Source organism: Jatropha curcas, chromosome 7 (assembly GCF_041381405.1).
Source record: "Jatropha curcas cultivar XTBG-Jc1 chromosome 7, XTBG_Jcur_1.0, whole genome shotgun sequence".
Taxonomy (NCBI): Eukaryota; Viridiplantae; Streptophyta; class Magnoliopsida; order Malpighiales; family Euphorbiaceae; genus Jatropha; species Jatropha curcas.
The window spans coordinates 18,348,977-18,367,585 of record NC_143157.1 but is presented as its reverse complement, the minus strand read 5'-3'; the positions used below and the strand labels follow the sequence as shown (position 1 = coordinate 18,367,585).

The window sequence follows — 18,609 nt, the reverse complement described above, 5'->3', positions numbered from 1 at the left end:
AACTTGTTATAATTGTGGTAAGAAAGGACATACGTCAAAATTTTGTAAATTCAATAAAAAACTACATGAATTAAACCTGGATGAAGAAGTGTTAAATAAAATTCATGAACTATATCTCGATTCAGACACCTCAGAATCAGAGATAATAGAAAATGAAAATCAAATTGATGAACTAGGAACAACGACTAGTTCTTCAGAAAAATCTATAAATATGCTTACTAAAGATCAAAGTACACTTTTAGAAGTGGTAAACAATATAACTGATAATGAAACAAAAGCACAACTTCTTAAAAAATTAATCAAAAGTTTTGAAGAAGAAAAAGAAGTAAAAGAGATAACTCCTAAACTCCAGCCTAATACTTATGATTTAACTACTATATTAAATAAAAATAAACATAAAAACGTAGCAGTAGAAATCTCCAATAAAGAATTACAAAAAGAAATTAAAACTCTAAAGCATGAAGTAAATGAATTAAAAGTACAATCTCAACAAAATACTAAGAAAATAAAATTATTAGAATCTCAACTCATATCTAGTTCTTCTTCTGAAGAACCAGATGATGACATAAAAGATGAAATAAACCAATTAGAAGAAGATGAAGAAGTAAATAGTAATTTTCTATTTTTATTGCAAGAAATTACTTCAAGAAAATATTTAGTAAAAATAAACATTAAAATAGCACATGATTTCTTTATAGATGCAATAGCATTATTTGATACAGGAGCAGATTTAAATTGTATAAAAACAGATATAGTACCTAAAAGATATTGGTTAGATACTAAAGAAAAATTAAGTACAGCAAATAAAACCAAATTAGAAATAATAGGTAAAGTAGAAGCATTAATTGTAAACACAGATATAGAAATAAAAACAGTATTTTTACTTTCTCCTCAAATAAATTATATGGTAATTTTAGGCACACCTTTTATAAATCTAATCACACCTTATTCAGTTAAGGAAGATTGTATTAAATTTAAAGTAAGAAATAAAAAAGTTAGACTTGAATTTACAGAGAAACCTAAAAGAAAAAATTTAAATTTATTAAAAGTTCATTCTATTAGAACCTTAGAAATCAATTCATTAGTAAAGTCCAAGGAAGAAGACTTAAAAGATTTAAAAAATAATATGTGTTTCAAACGCATTAAAGAACAATTGGAAACTGAATTCATACAAAATAAAATAAAAAGTTTAAGAGATTATATGGAAAAGAAACTTTGTGCAGATCACCCAAATGCTTTTTGGAATCGTAAACAGCACATAGTTGATTTACCTTATGAACATAATTTTGATGAAAGAACTATTACAACTAAAGCAAGACCAATTCAGATGAATCCTGAATTAATAGAACATTGTAAAAATGAAATTAAGGAATTAGAAAATAAAAAATTAATTAGTAAATCAAGAAGCCCATGGTCGTGTGCGGCATTTTATGTTAATAAGAATGCAGAAATAGAAAGAGGAGTACCAAGATTAGTAATAAACTATAAACCACTAAATGCAGCATTAAAATGGATAAGATACCCAATTCCAAATAAAAAGATCTTTTAAAGAAATTATATAATGCTAACATTTTTAGTAAATTTGATATGAAATCAGGTTTTTGGCAAATACAAATTGCACCTAAAGATAGATATAAAACAGCATTTATAGTTCCTTTCATTCAATACGAATGGAATGTAAGGCCTTTTGGACTAAAAAATGCACCCTCAGAATTCCAAAGAATAATGAATGATATATTTAACCCATATTCAAAGTTCTGTATAGTCTATATTGATGATGTGTTAGTATTTATTCAAACTATTGAAAACCATTTCAAACATTTAAACACTTTTTGTATGATTATAGAGAAAAATGGTTTAGCACTTAGTAAAACTAAAATGGATTTATTTAAGACTAAAATTAGATTTTTAGGACATTATATTGAACAAGGAATAATTCAACCTATAGAAAGAACATTAGTATTTGGAGAAAAATTTCCTGATGAAATTACTAATAAAGTACAACTTCAGAGATTTCTTGGTTGTTTAAATTATGTAATTGATTTTTATCCTAATTTAAATTGTATGATAAAACCTTTACATGATAGACTTAGAAAAAATGCTGGTCCCTGGACCAATAAGCATACACAATTGGTAAAACAAATTAAATCATTAGTTAAAGAAATCCCTTATTTGTATATTCCTAATCCAACTGCATTTAAAATTGTAGAGACAGATGCATCCAATATAGGATATGGAGGTATCTTAAAACAAAAAATTAATGGTAGAGAACGTATAATTCAATATACGTCTGGACATTGGAACCAGACACAAATAAATTATTCTACTATTAAAAAAGAAATTTTAAGTATAGTTATATGTATTAATAAATTTCAATCTGATTTATTAAACCAAAAGTTTTTACTTCGTATTGATTGTAAATCTGCTAAAGATGTTTTGCAAAAAGATGTTCAAAATCTTGCTTCTAAACAAATTTTTGCTAGATGGCAAGCATTATTAAGTATTTTTGAATTTGATATTGAATATATTAAAGGCAATACAAATAATATCCCAGACTTTCTAACTCGCGAATTCTTACAGAACAATGGGAAGGAAAAAGGATAAGGGAAAAGAACCTAGTAAACAAGAATCAGATTCACCCACTAAAGCTCTTTCTGAGCATTCTGAAGACCTCACTAAAACCCTTACTCTAAACAGTAAACAAACCCCTTCTAAAGACCTTAAAAAATGGATTGAGGAACTCACTCAATCTCCAGAAGTATTAAAGGCTTTGCAAGGTATGGCATCTTCTTCTACAGAAGATACAGGTATGACTTCTAAACCTAAAGCGATCGTACTCGCTCATGGTACGGCTAGTCTGTCTCAAACGGTAGACAGTAAAGACTTATCAAATCCGTTAATGGCTGTGGATTTGCCAAAAATCCAATCTTCTAATACTAGTAGTATACATAAATGGTTTGTAAAAAATATTTATGATTATGAAATTGAAGTCGAGGAAGGATATAATCATATTAATCCTTGGCAAATCATAAAGCATTATTACCCTGAGGATTGGTATTTTGTTCCCACTGATTCTTCAAAACCTCAGGAGTATTACCATAATATTTTGATTGATACTGGATCTGTAAAAATAAAACATACTTTTGATACTAAAAATAAATCTGTAATTTCTTATTCTTCTATTCAAATAAAACGTGTCATTCATCCCAAAGATTGGCCCGTATCTTCATTATATACTCCAGTAAGATTTAAAGTTTTGCATAAACACAATACTACCTATAATTATTTTGATTACAAAGAAGCTTGGGAAAAAGTTTTTTGTATTCAAAACCCAACTACAACCCATTCGTGGTTGATTTATTTTGATCAACATATTCGGACTGATTTAAAAATCCCAAATTGGTTTAAAAAGTGGTGGCAGTCAAGAGGTATCTCTGAGGAAATTATTACCCCTGAGATCCTTTCTTTATATCACTATTTTAAAGCCCATTATAAACCCAATCCTGGAGAAGTCCATATCCCATCCTTGATGTATTATTGTATGACCTTCTTCACCCCTTGGGTATACCAGTGGTATTTCGATTATCAGTATGTCCCAGGAACTCAAATTCCTATGTTAGTAAAAAGACATAAAATAAAATGGTGGGGATCTTTCAAGAACACCACTACTGAAGTAAAAATCAATCAATGGATTCGAACTAAATTAGCCAGCCCATCTATTCCAGCCTTAACCTATGCTAGTACATTAGCCATTCAGGATAACCCTAACTTTGGGATTCAGAAGGCCCAGTATCAAGCCCGGTTAGCTGCAGCTAAAACACCCGAAGAATATAAACTGATCTGTCAAGAAATGTTTCAACAACTTTCTACCAGCTCAGAAAGCCTAATAAACCCATCTTCCAGTAAGCCCAAATATGTATCATCTGGTCAATCCTCATCTAAAAAGAGTCATAAGGGAAAAACTAAAGTCATTTTGTCATCATCATCCTCTTCCACAGTCTCTTTATCTTCTTTTAAAGACACTGATGAAGAAGATATTCTGTCTACCATAAGAATCAAAAGTAAAGCGGATAAAAAAGCCAGCGCAAGAAAAGAAAAAATAAAGCAAAAGGCAAAAGAAAAAGCAAAAATAAAAAGAAAAGAAAAGAAAAAGAAGGACACATCATCGTCCTCATCTTGTTCTGAATAATTGTAAAACAGGCAGAAGGAACCTTATTCCTTCAACCCATTATTTGTCACAGTAAAGGCCAAGCTACTATTTGCACAGTAGAAGCCAAGTCACTATTTCAACAGTAAAGGCCAAGCTACTATTTGCACAGTAGAAGCCAAGTCACTATTTCAACAGTAAAGGTCAAGATTCGGTGGCAGACCAACCACTGTTCATCAACAGTAAAAGTGCTAAACAGTAAAGATTCGGTGGCAGACCAAGCACTGTTCATCAACAGTAAAAGGCAAACAGTAAAGATTCGGTGGCAGACAAAGCACTGTTCAGCAACAGTAAAAGGCAAACAGTAAAGATTCTAAATTTTCTATAAAAGGGAGCCTCTCCCCTTGTGAAGGCATAACTTAGATAACCTTAAGCGCATAATTATCTCTCCCTCTCTCTTTCTAGAATCCATCTCTCTCTCAGTTCATTGTAAACATTCAAGGTTGAAGAAAGTCTAAATTAAAACTTTTGTAAGTTTTAAATATTGTATTTCATATTTAAATATTATATTTCTATTTTGTAATTAAATAAAAATTTTGTGTTTTGTTTTAAATTGCTACATCTTAAGTCCGTGTTGACGGCACCTTTCTCTTCTCCCTCCACACTCTGACTTAATTCTGGGGATCCCAGGTTAAGGTTGCAGAAACCCTAAACCATTTAAAATTGTTATTGTGTTTTGTATGTTGTTTATAAGTATGCTCTGTGGACGCGGCTTAGTCTGATCTTCCACATCAGAAATATTGTTTGTATTATTCTAAATTAATTATATCTCGTTTCATCATAGCATTTACTTCAGAATCAACATACTGGTAAAAATAATTATAATTTGTTGTTTGTTAATCGGTCCTTAAAAGTTTTGTTGGTATCAGAGCCCATTATATATATATATATATATAAACCCAATATATATATACTGGGTATATATATAAACCCATTATATATATATATATATATATATATATATATTTATAAGGTTCGTTAAAAAAAATGCTATGCAAATGCATGTTGCTATGCATTATTTATTATTACTCACAGTGGTGGAGAGCGAAGTTCTAGCTTTGATTCTGTCCTGGAGGAGCACTAGAAGGGCGATCTAAGCAAAGTGAGAATGACATCGGAAAAAAGAATTTCTATAATGAATTTTAACCTATTTATTCATCACACTACTAATCTTAACCTATTTAATTTCTATCAATAATTTACTCTCTATAAATAATTAAATTTCTATAATGAATTTTATTTGCTATCGAAATTCATTTTATTTTCTACCGAAATTTCGGCAGCATCTCCCCTAAAAATTGGACTATCCACTTGTTAAAATATCAACAATTTATCTAATAACTCCAAACCACAAAGCCCATCCATCGGGCAATCAATCAAATAAAATTTTTCCCATCCTCCTTCAATCTCAACATCCCCACACAATCAAATTTAAAATTTACAATAACATTATACCTAAACTACCTTAATCTACACTTTAATTCTATTAACATATCATTATCAAGGTTCCTTAATTAAATCAACACTAATATTATAAATCTATTAACTACTCACAATTACTAAATTAAATTAACTAAATTAATTAACTACAATAATAAAATTAATCAACTACAATAATAACATTAATTCGAGTAACTAAAATTATTAAAATTAATTTTGTTACCCCAAAATATAATCTCTGTCGAATTTTATTGCTAGATCGGGAGTTTGCTCGTGCTGGATCGGAGCTACGCGCGTCGGAAGTGGCCGGGTCCGACTGATAGTGGCAAAGGAAGGCAGAGATGGTGCGAAGAAGCTGGACAGGCTGGTTCCTGGTGGTCGGAGGCACGCTGGAGTGGCGGCAGGGCTAGGCAATGTCGCGATCTGGTGGTGGAGCGAGCGGTGACGCGGTCTAATGTTGCGCTGGAACTGTGTGTGGCTGCAACTGGCGTAACAGAGGGTGGAGCTACTGGCAGAGCTGCAGCGAGGAACGGCGGTGGCGCACGATGGCGTGGGTGGCGCGACTCTGCCTCTCGCCAAGAAACGCAATGTGGAAGAAGAAAGAAAGAAAGAAAAGAAAAGAAAGAAAAGAAGAAGGAGAAGAAGAAGAAGGTGGCGGAGATGGTGTCGCCGGTGGTCGGGAAGTGCAGGAATGGGGAAGGGGGAGTGAGGTGTGCGCTAGAAATAGAGGAAAAAGAAAATTCTAGATGGTTTGGGTCGAACCGGTTCGATTCGGTTCGGTTCGGCCCAAATCTTTGATTTTCAATTGGTTTACGGCTTTTTCAATCGATTTTCGATTCGGTTTCTCACAGTGCTCGAACTAAAATATTACTATGAATTTTCAGGCTGTCGGTACATTAAATTTAATTGGAAAATCTTTAAAAATATAAATTCGAGTTGTTTCAGTCTTCCCCCCTTATAAAAAAAATTCGTCCTCGAATTTTGAAACAAGCAAGATAAGATCATAGTATATATGAGGAACAAAGAAGTATCGTACTCAACAAAAGAGAAACCATTTACAGTCGATCACTATTAGTACAAAACGTTTTACATGGAAGGAAAAAGATGAGGATAATTTCTTTGCATTTCAGCTGCCACTTCCCATGTGCATTCCTCCATCGAATGATTTCTCCATAAAACTTTAACCATAGGAATCTCCTTAGATCGAAGTTTACGAATCTGGAAATCGAGAATGCTAATCGGTATTTCTTCATATGTCAAATCTTCACCCACCTGAATCTCCTGCGGCTCTAACACATGAGATGGATCAGGAACGTACTTCCGTAGCATGGACACATGAAATACTGGGTGTACATGAGAAAACTCGTTAGGCATGTCCAACTGATAAGCTACTTCTCCAATTCTTGCAACTACAGGATACGGTCCAATATATCTCGGAGCTAGTTTTCCTTTCTTACCAAAGCAGAGAACACCTTTCATAGGAGATACCTTCAGAAAGACCAAATCTCCCACTTGAAATGTCACCTCTTTGTGCTTAGGGTCAGCGTAGCTCTTCTGTCGATCAAATGCAGTCTTAATCCTGTCCCGAATGATAGGAACCTTTTCAGATGTGATTTGAATCAACTCAGGCCCTACCAGTTGTCTATCTCCTATTTCCCCCCAACAGATAGGAGACCTGCATTTTCTGCCATACAGAGCTTCATAAGGCGCCATGCCGATACTTGCTTGGTAACTGTTATTATAGGCAAACTCGATTAATGGTAAGTGCGTGTCCCAAAATCCTCCAAAATCTAATACGCACATTTGAAGCATATCTTCCAGTGTTTGAATAGTCCTCTCAGATTGCCCGTCAGTCTGCGGATGGAAAGCTGTACTAAAGTCAAGCCGGGTTCCCAAAGCTTTCTGCAACGACTGCCAAAATCTCGAAGTGAACTGCGTTCCCCTGTCCGAGATGATAGATACCGGAACCCCATGAAGGCGCACTATCTCTTTAACGTACAACCTTGCCAACCTGTCAGCATTATAAGAGGATCTCACTGGTAAGAAATGAACTATCTTGGTAAGTCGATCCACTATCACCCAAATTGAATCATAGCCTCCTGGCGTTTTCGGTAGTCCAACCACAAAGTCCATAGTGATCCTTTCCCATTTCCATTCTGGTATCGGTAATTGTTGCATTAATCCAGAAGGTCTTTGATGCTCTGCTTTTACTTGCTGACAAGCGAGGCATTTGGACACAAATTCTGCTACATCCTTCTTCATTCCAGTCCACCAATAATTCTCCTTCAAATCCCGATACATTTTTGTAGTACCCAGATGCACATTATAAGCAGCATAGTGGGCTTCATCTAAGATCTCCCTTCTAAGATTATCGACATCAGGTACACAAACACGAGTACCCTTCCTGAGTACACCATCATTGTCTAACAAAAAGTCTCATGACCCACCAGTAATTACTTCTTGCACAATTCTTTGCATTTGCGGGTCTCTGTCTTGGGCGGCTTTAATTCTGTCAAACAGCATCGGTCTTATTATGAAATGAGCCAACAAACAGTTTGAAGCAGGAATTTCCAAGTTAAGGCCTTCATCAAGCATGCCATCCAATTCCCGAATTAACGGCCTTCTTTTAACCGAAATGTGAGCTAAGCTTCCCAAAGATTTTCGACTTAGAGCATCTGCTACTACATTAGCCCTCCCAGCATGATACTGAATGGTACAATCATAATCTTTAAGGAACTCCATCCAGCGCCTCTGTCTCAAATTTAGATCTCTCTGATCAAAAATATACTTTAGACTCTTATGATCAGTGAATATCTCACAGGATACACCATACAAGTAATGCCTCCATATTTTTAGTGCGAAAATGATTGCTGCCATTTCCAAATCGTGAGTGGGATAATTCTATTCATGTTTCTTCAACTGTCTGGAAGCATACGCAATGACTCGACCATGCTGCATTAAAACACATCCCAACCCCATTCTGGATGCATCACAAAACACTACATATCCTTCATCACCTGATGGCAAGGCTAATACCGGAGCTGTGGTTAAGCACTCTTTCAACTTCTGAAAACTTGCTTCATAAGAATCGGACCATACAAACTTAGCATTCTTCTGGGTCAATCTGGTTAATGGTGCTACTATTCGAGAAAAGTCTTGCACAAAACGACGATAATAGCCAGCCAAACCCAGAAAGCTGCGAATTTCAGTGACAGTAGTCGGTCTCGGCCAATCGATGATTGCCTCAATCTTCTTAGGATCAACCATGATTCCATCCTTAGATACCATATGACCCAAGAAATTTACACTTTCCAGCCAGAATTCACATTTAGAAAACTTGGCATATAACTGATGCTCCCTCAAAGTTTGTAGCACAGTTCTCAGATGATGACCATGATCTGTTTCAGTTCTAGAATAAACTAGAATGTCATCTATGAACACGATCACAAACCGGTCTAAGTATGGCTTGAACACACGGTTCATCAAATCCATGAAAGCTGCTGAGGCATTTGTGAGTCCGAAGGACATGACAAGGAATTCATAATGACCATATCTGGTTCTGAAAGCCGTTTTAGGAATGTCTTGTTCCTTGATCTTTAACTGATGGTAACCAGATCTAAGATCAATCTTTGAGAAACATGTAGCCCCTTGCAATTGATCGAACAAGTCATCAATTCTAGGAAGCGGGTATTTGTTCTTCACAGTCACCTTATTCAATTGCCTATAATCAATGCATAGGCGAAGCGAACCATCCTTTTTCTTCACAAATAGGACTGGAGCACCCCAAGGCAAAGTGCTTGGTCTGATGAAACCCTTGTCCAACAGTTCTTGTAACTGTTCTTTCAACTCTTTTAATTTCGTTGGTGCCATTCGATACGGTGGCATGGAAATAGGTTCTATGCCAGGAATCAGATCAATACAGAATTCAATTTCCCTGTCTGGAGGAAGTCCGGGTAATTCTTCTGGAAACACATCGATGAACTCATTCACGATCGGCATACTTTCTACTTTACGAGTTTCTGTCGTGGTGTCCTTTACCAACGCTAAGTACCCTTGACAGCCCTTCCTCAACAGTTTTCTAGCGCTGATTGCAGAAATCAGATTATAAGGAGCTATATTCTTATCCACCCTATAAACGAGTTTCTTGCCATCTGGTAGATTAAAAACAATCTCTTTCCTTTTACAATGGACCTCTGCATCGTACTTTGCTAACCAATCCATTCCCAAGATCACATCAAAATCTATCACATCTAAGATAATTAGATCTGCAGGTAAGTCTACGCCTTCAAGAACAATAGGACAATTTAAAATGACTGAATTAGTATAAATAGGTTCACTTAAAGGCGTCAATATCAGCAAGGGAATGTCTAACTGATTGGGCACTCTGTCTACTTTCACAGCAAACCTAGGAGATGCAAATGAATGGGTGGTACCAAGGTCAAATAATACTCATGCTTCCAAAGAAGAAATAATGAAAGTACCTGCCACCACGGCATTAGATGCCTGAGCATCTCCCTGAGTCAAATGGAAGAGTCGGGGTTGTGCTCCAGCAGCATGCAAATTCTGTCCCGAACTCTGGCCTTTGCCCCTACCAATAGAACCATGGCCCTGCTGGCCAATAAGTCTAGTACCAGATGCCGACGGTGTAGAGAAGGGAGGTCTGGACACACTACCCATGGAAAACTGGGGTGGCATATATCGAGACAGAGGAAATGGACAGTCTCTAGCATAGTGTCCCGTCTGGTGACACCTAAAACAGGTGTTAGTGTAACACCCCTTCCCGGTCCACCCGTTAACCCGAATGAACCGAGCCGAGACGCTACAATCTGGTTGAACTTATATCTTGTCATGCTGATATCATACTGGGTGCAAAATATGAATATAAACATTCCTAATTACACTCTAAACTTCCAACATCTCCAAGAAGCATCATAACACAATAACCCTTTATATATATATATCTCTATATAATTATATAAATCCTCAAAAGCATTTAATATCTAGCAATTAATTTCATTCAAAATCTATATCAAGTTTGCAGGACCTAATCATACCAACTAGAGTAAACTATTTCATCTTTAATCATTTCATAAATATTATTCTTATCTCCAACTACTTACACCAAAATAATTACATGTTTCACTTATAATTCCCATTACAAAAGCTCTAACAAATGGAAAACTTATACATGCCATAAATTTTTAATATTACAACTCTCAATCTACTATGACCAAGTTAGTCACTTCTGCTTGGAAGGTACTCCTCAAGTCTTCAAGTAGCAATCACGATCTTCAACCTGCGCGTGATAAAAATCGACGCGCTGAGTATAAAACTCAGTGGTTCCCATACTTCACATACTAAACAAAATGCGATGGCAACTAACTTCAAATACCAATTTCATAAAGCATTGATACTCATAGAATCAATAACTTTCAACATGAATGTCTCTTTGTAGCAACGAATAAACTTCTAACTCATAAATATAATTAATCTATTTCTCTCATAACTCCTTTACATGAACCTTAAATTACACATTATGATACTATCATAGTCTTACCTGCTGTTCATTGTGTTGTATGCATGAAATCAATAAATATGTAAGAGTACATAACAGTATATGTTCATCGTCTTACTTGCTATTCATTATGCCGTATGACTTGTGCACTTTTAGTCACATCATATAAGTTATGATTCATAACAACTCATGACTGTATGGCTCCTTAAGAATGAAATAAATAAACTTGTGAACATATATAACATTATACTTTCATGATCTTACCTGATGTTCTTTATGCTGTATGAACTCTGCAGCTTTGATTAAACTCAGTGAATGAAGAAACATATAAGCATATACATATGTGGAAATAAATACACATTTACTCACATATGGAATGTAAGCACACATATCATGTCATGTTCAGTTTACTTTGATAGTCTTTTTTTCTCTTTATTATACTGTATGATTAAGTCAAAATATCTGTATGGCTCCATAAGGTTATAGCGAAACCGAAGTGATAAGATAAACTGTATGAAACTGTATGAAAACTGTATGCTTGGCTGCTATGGCCTGTATAATCATATCCACTCAACGGCCTGTAGCCGGAGTTCCAAACTGTATGGGGCGCAGATCTGCTATTCTATGTCGCAACATAGCCTTATCTACATGGTTTCTACCTAACCTCAATGGAGCTTATTATGTACATGTCAATAATATAACACCATAATACATAAATGGTTGCATAACTTCATAGTTCATCATGTTGATTTGATTTCACATCATATGAATGCTTGTATGTTGTTTTAATCCATGTTCTTATGTTGTATTTTTGTTGAAGAATGGTTGGATGCATGTATGTTGAGCAAGGGAATGTAATTACATAGCAAAAGAAGTCAAAAAGAGTGTCAAACATCAGTCGCGAGCGCGACATGCCAAGTCGCGAGCGCGAGTTACACTAAAGAGGTAAGTCGCGAGCGCGTATTTGAACATCGCGAGCGCGAGAGGTGCAACCTGAGAGTCAGAGAAGTTTCTGGCTCAAGTCGCGACCGCGCAGCACAAGTCGCGAGCGCGAGATGAAGTCGCGAGCGCGCTTGTGGAGTTCGCGAGCGCGAAATGCGCAAACTGAGAGTCAGAGAGCTTCTGGCCAAAGTCGCGACCGCGCATGTGAAAGTCGCGAGCGCGACTTGCTTTCCAGACCGCGCGGGCGCGCGACGTGTTTCCAGATTGTACAGTCTGTGTTCTTTTGGCCATAACTCTCAATATACAACTTCAAATTGAGTGATTCAAAAGCCCATGTAAAGATAACACATAGAGGAACAAATAACTCTTCTATGACAATTCCTAGTTCCATCATTTACTGGGGTCAAAATCAAGATGAAGTTGCTGGTAAAATTTCCAGCAAACTCTGTTTCCACTTCATATATTCATCCCCTGTTTTCACATCCTTCCCACTTCTTTCATTCAACACTACTCAACACATGATCTCATGAACAACACTCCATACAATTTTTCATGCAAAGAACATGGGAAATAACAAGAGATATCAAACCTTGTTTTCAAAAAGCTGGGACTCTGTTTTAGTTTCTCTTTTCTGCTACTTTTGAACTTTCTTCTCCTATACACAAGAATTCTCATAATTCGTCTCCAATATAACAGAATTAAAGAGTGAATAACATAAAACTGCAAGGAATTCTACTCACTTGGAGTTGCCTTAATGCTTAACTACGTTTGAAGAGTGAAAGGAAAAGAGCGGGACAAGTAAGAGGAGAATGATAAACATGAAAATAGGAACTTGAACTGATAAGAACGGGTAGTCTCTAGAAGAAGTGAGTTGGCTGTGTAATATATCTAATTGGTACCTCAAGTATACAACGGCTACAACTTCATACCCAAGCTGTATGTTTTGATGCAAACAAGTCCAAACTTTACATTCACATAAGTCCACTTATACTCTCATTCTACCCCAACAAGGTTTGATTCAACCCAACTCAACTTACTCCTATGAAATGACTCAACTCAACTCACTAGGATGTTACAGTTAGAATCAAGGTCGCACTCTCCTTTATGAGCCTTGCCACACCTGCGACAGACAGTCACACTTGGTCTGCTGCTACCTGAACTGTGACCACTACTGGAACCACCTGAATGAGTACTCTTTCTTGGCCACTGTCTACTTTTACCTTTTCTTCTGCCAAAATTTCCTCTTCCCTGGAGTTGAGAACTCGAAGACTGAGCACCCATAACGAAGGATCCACTCATCCCTGGTACGCCTGGAGTCTCAAGTGGAGCTACGGCTCTATCACCCCTTCTGGCTGAGATAAGTCCATCAGAAATATATTTGGCCTCCATTTGTCTGGCTAAATCTACCACAGCATTAAAATCTTGCCCCCTCTACTGGAATAGAGTCGCATATACGGCATTCAACCCTCTGATAAACCTGTATACCTTTGTGCCCTCATCAGGTACAGACCCCGGAGCATACCTGCTCAATTCTATGAATCTAGTAGCATACTCATCCACAGACAAATTCCCTTGAACCAAGGACTCAAATTCCCTCATTTTTGCCCTTCTAGTTCCTTCTGGTATGAAGCGGTCAATAAAGAGAGAAGAAAATTGTTGCCAGATCATCCCATTAACAACAGGCAGGACATAATCTCTGAACCACATTTCAGCCACACCCTCCATTCTGTGGCCTGCAAATATGATGGATCTCTCGTCATCACAACCCAACTCAATGCAGAACTCTCTGATTCTGGCTAGAAAGGAATGAGCGTCTTCAATGCCTGTAAACTTAGGTGGTTTGTAACGAATGAACCTGTCATAAAGGTTATCATTAGCAGCCCTCGGAACAGTAGGAGGTGGAGCCGGCTGAAATGGTTGCGCTGCTGGATCGGGCATAGGTGGATGCATCTATTGCTGTTGCTGCTGAGTCTGAAAGAACTGCTGTTGTTGTATCAACATGTCGTTCATTGCTGTTATAGCTCGCTGAAGTCCAATCATTAGTGTATCTATTCCAGGGGGATTTTCAGCTGTAAATTCCTCATTTAGATTTTCCTGCTCCTCTTCATCTTGATTGATTTCACGTCTTGCAGGTCTACCCCTTCTTCGTCTAGCGGGAACTAAACGTCTAGAAGAGGCCTCATCTGGAGCTTCTTGCTCCGCATTATCGGATGCTCTTCTCCTATTATTCACCATGCTAAAATTTAAAGTATAAAACAAAATTTATCAAAACATAACAAGACCAATTCTATTAACATCAATTATATTTATCAGCCTAGCTAAAAATATGACTCTAACGGTAATCACGCTGAAATGTAAGAGGCAAATGATACTATATCAAGACGTTACAGAAATAACTCCGCAGTCATTCCTAAAATCATAGACTTAAGCTCTGATACCACCTTTGTCACGACCCGACTCCGTGGGCCGGACTAGCACTAGGGCCCAGGTAAGCATAAGGCTCCCGAGGCCCGTAGTAAGCCTAATTACTCAACTCATACATTCCATACCATTTATAAAAAGTAACGCATACGAAAAGGCCCAATTTAAATGCACAATCCTATAACTGCGGAGTTCAATAATATTCTGATAATAGAATAATTTATACATCCGAAATTAAATAACACAAATATAAAGTTTACATTTATAACTCTGCGGAGAAGATTGCAGAGCTTCCGTTGAATCAGCAACTTCCTACTACCTGAGAAGTTTGGAGAGAAGGGGATGAGTTTTGTAACTCAGTGAATAATAATAAATAATACACACCACATACAGTCACGCGAAATGTGCCCTAATATACTGAATGATCACACAACAATCAATCATATGGCATAACATCAGCACCCACAAACAATATCACCTTCAAATAATCACATCACGTGGAAATTAGTCAGTGGAGTCACCAAACCCCCGATGAGCCGTCCTCCCACATGGCTCATCCTCTCACATGTGCACCAGGAAGCCGATCCCCCATACTGGCCGACCGGTCTAATCCTCACTTGACCAGCCCTCTCATTGTTTTTCTATCCTCTCTTTTCTTTTTCATACCAACAGGAGGCAACCCGGTGGTCTCCATCCAATCTAGATCATCAAGCGCTCACAACAGGAGGCCACCCTGCGGGCTGCGATCAAATCTAGACTGTCCGGTGCGCAACGACGAGAAGCCAACCCGTGGTTAACGGTAACGGTAATGGTAGGTGCACACGGGGGCGTCGATCTCCCATTTATCCAGCTAACGATAATCATATTGGATCCATATAACGGTACGGTCTCACAGTCCCATGGTGACCCACTTCATCCCAATTCCACACAAACAAATCACAATATATGCACAGCACAATTATTCAAACAATTCTTTCAACGTACTACACCAAATACATCCAAATATACAATTATGCAACATAAAATAAATATGAGCTTTAATATATATATATATATATATATATATATATATATATATATTTATATTTATTTATTTATTTATTTATAAGGTTCGTTAAAAAAAATGCTATGCAAATGCATGTTGCTATGCATTATTTATTATTACTCACAGTGGTGGAGAGCGAAGTTCTAGCTTTGATTCTGTCCTGGAGGAGCACTAGATGGACCCGGGCGATCTAAGCAAAGTGAGAATGACATCGGAAAAAAGAATTTCTATAATGAATTTTAACCTATTTATTCATCACACTACTAATCTTAACCTATTTAATTTCTATCAATAATTTACTCTCTATAAATAATTAAATTTCTATAATGAATTTTATTTGCTATCGAAATTCATTTTATTTTCTTCCGAAATTTCGGCAGCATCTCCCCTAAAAATTGGACTATCCACTTGTTAAAATATCAACAATTTATCTAATAACTCCAAACCACACAGCCCATCCATCGGGCAATCAATCAAATAAAATTTTTCCCATCCTCCTTCAATCTCAACATCCCCACACAATCAAATTTAAAATTTACAATAACATTATACCTAAACTACCTTAATCTACACTTTAATTCTATTAACATATCATTATCAAGGTTCCTTAATTAAATCAACACTAATATTATAAATCTATTAACTACTCACAATTACTAAATTAAATTAACTAAATTAATTAACTACAATAATAAAATTAATCAACTACAATAATAACATTAATTCAAGTAACTAAAATTATTAAAATTAATTTTGTTACCCCAAAATATAATCTCTGTCGAATTTTATTACTAGATCGGGAGTTTGCTCGTGCTGGATCGGAGCTACGCGCGTCGGAAGTGGCCGGGTCCGACTAATAGTGGCAAAGGAAGGCAGAGATGGTGCGAAGAAGCTGGACAGGCTGGTTCCTGGTGGTCGGAGGCACGCTGGAGTGGCGGCAGGGCTAGGCAATGTCGCGATCTGGTGGTGGAGCGAGCGGTGACGCGATCTAATGTTGCGCTGGAACTGTGTGTGGCTGCAACTGGCGTAACAGAGGGCGGAGCTACTGGCGGAGCTGCTGCGACGTCGAGCTGCAGCGAGGAACGGCGATGGCGCGCGATGGCGTGGGTGGCGCGACTCTGCTGCGACTCTGCCTCTCGCCAAGAAACGCAATGTGGAAGAAGAAAGAAAGAAAGAAAAGAAAAGAAAGAAAAGAAGAAGGAGAAGAAGAAGAAGGTGGCGGAGATGGTGTCGCCGGTTGTCGGGAAGCGCAGGAATGGGGAAGGGGGAGTGAGGTGTGCGCTAGAAATAGAGGAAAAAGAAAATTCTAGATGGTTTGGGTCGAACCGGTTCGATTCGGTTCGGTTCGGCCTAAATCTTCGATTTTCAATTGGTTTACAGCTTTTTCAATCGATTTTCGATTCGGTTTCTCACAGTGCTCGCACTAAAATATTACTATGAATTTTCAGGCTGTCGGTACATTAAATTTAATTGGAAAATCTTTAAAAATATAAATTCGAGTTGTTTCATAAAGAAGCTTAATTCTTATATGGAGGTCAAGATATAATTCTACCTTTCTCAAATATTTTGCTTTTAAGTCAAACAGGTACCCCACCTCCTAAACCTAAATATAATCCAAACCCGACGCAGGCAGTGAAATCACTGTCCAAACTCATTTATACACTATCTAAATCCGTAAAAATCAGGTCGAATCGGGTTGCGAACTCGTTGAATTGGGTTAAATTGTCATCCCTAGGGCAGAGTGTTTGGCAAAGGATAATAAAATGTTATTGAGAATGCAATGTTTTTTATATCATTAAAATACCAACCCTAAACTTAAACTACCTAGTTTTGCTCTTTTTTTTTTTAATTACTTATAGGAAAATTCTCATATTTGTTTAACTGAAACGAGCCTATCCTCTCTTCTTTATTCATAATTCATATTCCAAAAAAAAAAAAAATTGAATCTAATCACTAATCCAAGACCGAAATATTCAGAGGACTCTTCTGACCAAACAAGTAATTGTCAGTAAAATAGTTTCTTTTTTTTCTTTAAATTCAAATCCAAAGAATTTATTTTAATGCATAGATTATCGACCTAGCATTGAATAAAAATGGGCGAAATAACCCATTAAAAAAAAGGTTCGAATCCTTTTTTCGACATGAGTGTTCTATACCGAAAACTATTTCATTTATTTTGAATCCATTTCATTTTTATATTAACCATAGTAGTAGAAAGAGTACCTTGCTGTGTTTAGACTTCAAACAATTTAGCTTTAACCATGTTAATGGTCCCACGTTATTGATTGATAGTTTTGATAGTAAAATAGTTATTATTATTATTATTATTATTATTATTATTATTATTTGGAATAAAACTAATTAGTAATTAAAAGGCTATAAGTATATTTCAACATTATAGTAATTATAATAACAATATTACTAGGTAAAGTATAAAGTTTAATTATAATATCATTAAAGAATATGCATATTAGGTTATGTTATGAGATAAGTTGATGCCTATATGGATTAGAAGCTTGTATTCTTAATTACTGCAAACTCTGTCTTCCTAATTTGTGTAGGACTCTATCTCTTTCTTCTTAATTTGTGTAGGACTCTATTAGTGTTCCACTCATGTAACTATTATATGTGGTTTCTCATCAATAATATATATACTCTCATATTCTCTCATTATTCTCTCTATTCTCCCTTTATTTCTCTCTCAAATTTTATATTATTTTATAACACATTATCAGCACCATTTCGTTCTACCACTCTCATGAAAATGATAACTTATGATTTGCAACAATCAAAGTTAATATTGGTGTATTTTAATTTGTTCAAGTTTAAAGGTATGTTTATTTTGAATCATTGCAATAGCAAGATTTGTTGAGATTAAATATAATAATCTAATCTTACAATCTATTAGATAATCGACATAATTAATCAGTATACAAACATTATTAATACTTGTTTGATTATATATTTTATCCCAATTTGGGATATATATATATATATATATATATATATATATATATATATATATATATATTATGGAAA

General features: G+C 36.1%; 1 protein-coding gene across 1 annotated transcript; it reads left to right on the top strand.

The window, feature by feature from the left end:
- The first annotated feature begins 2,584 nt into the window (after window positions 1-2,584).
- On the top strand, window positions 2,585-4,189 carry LOC149494842 (uncharacterized). Its single transcript, XM_089723987.1, has one exon. The coding sequence runs from the start codon at window positions 2,585-2,587 to the stop codon at window positions 4,187-4,189; it is 1,605 nt and encodes a 534-aa protein (XP_089580113.1).
- The last annotated feature ends 14,420 nt before the right edge of the window (window positions 4,190-18,609 follow it).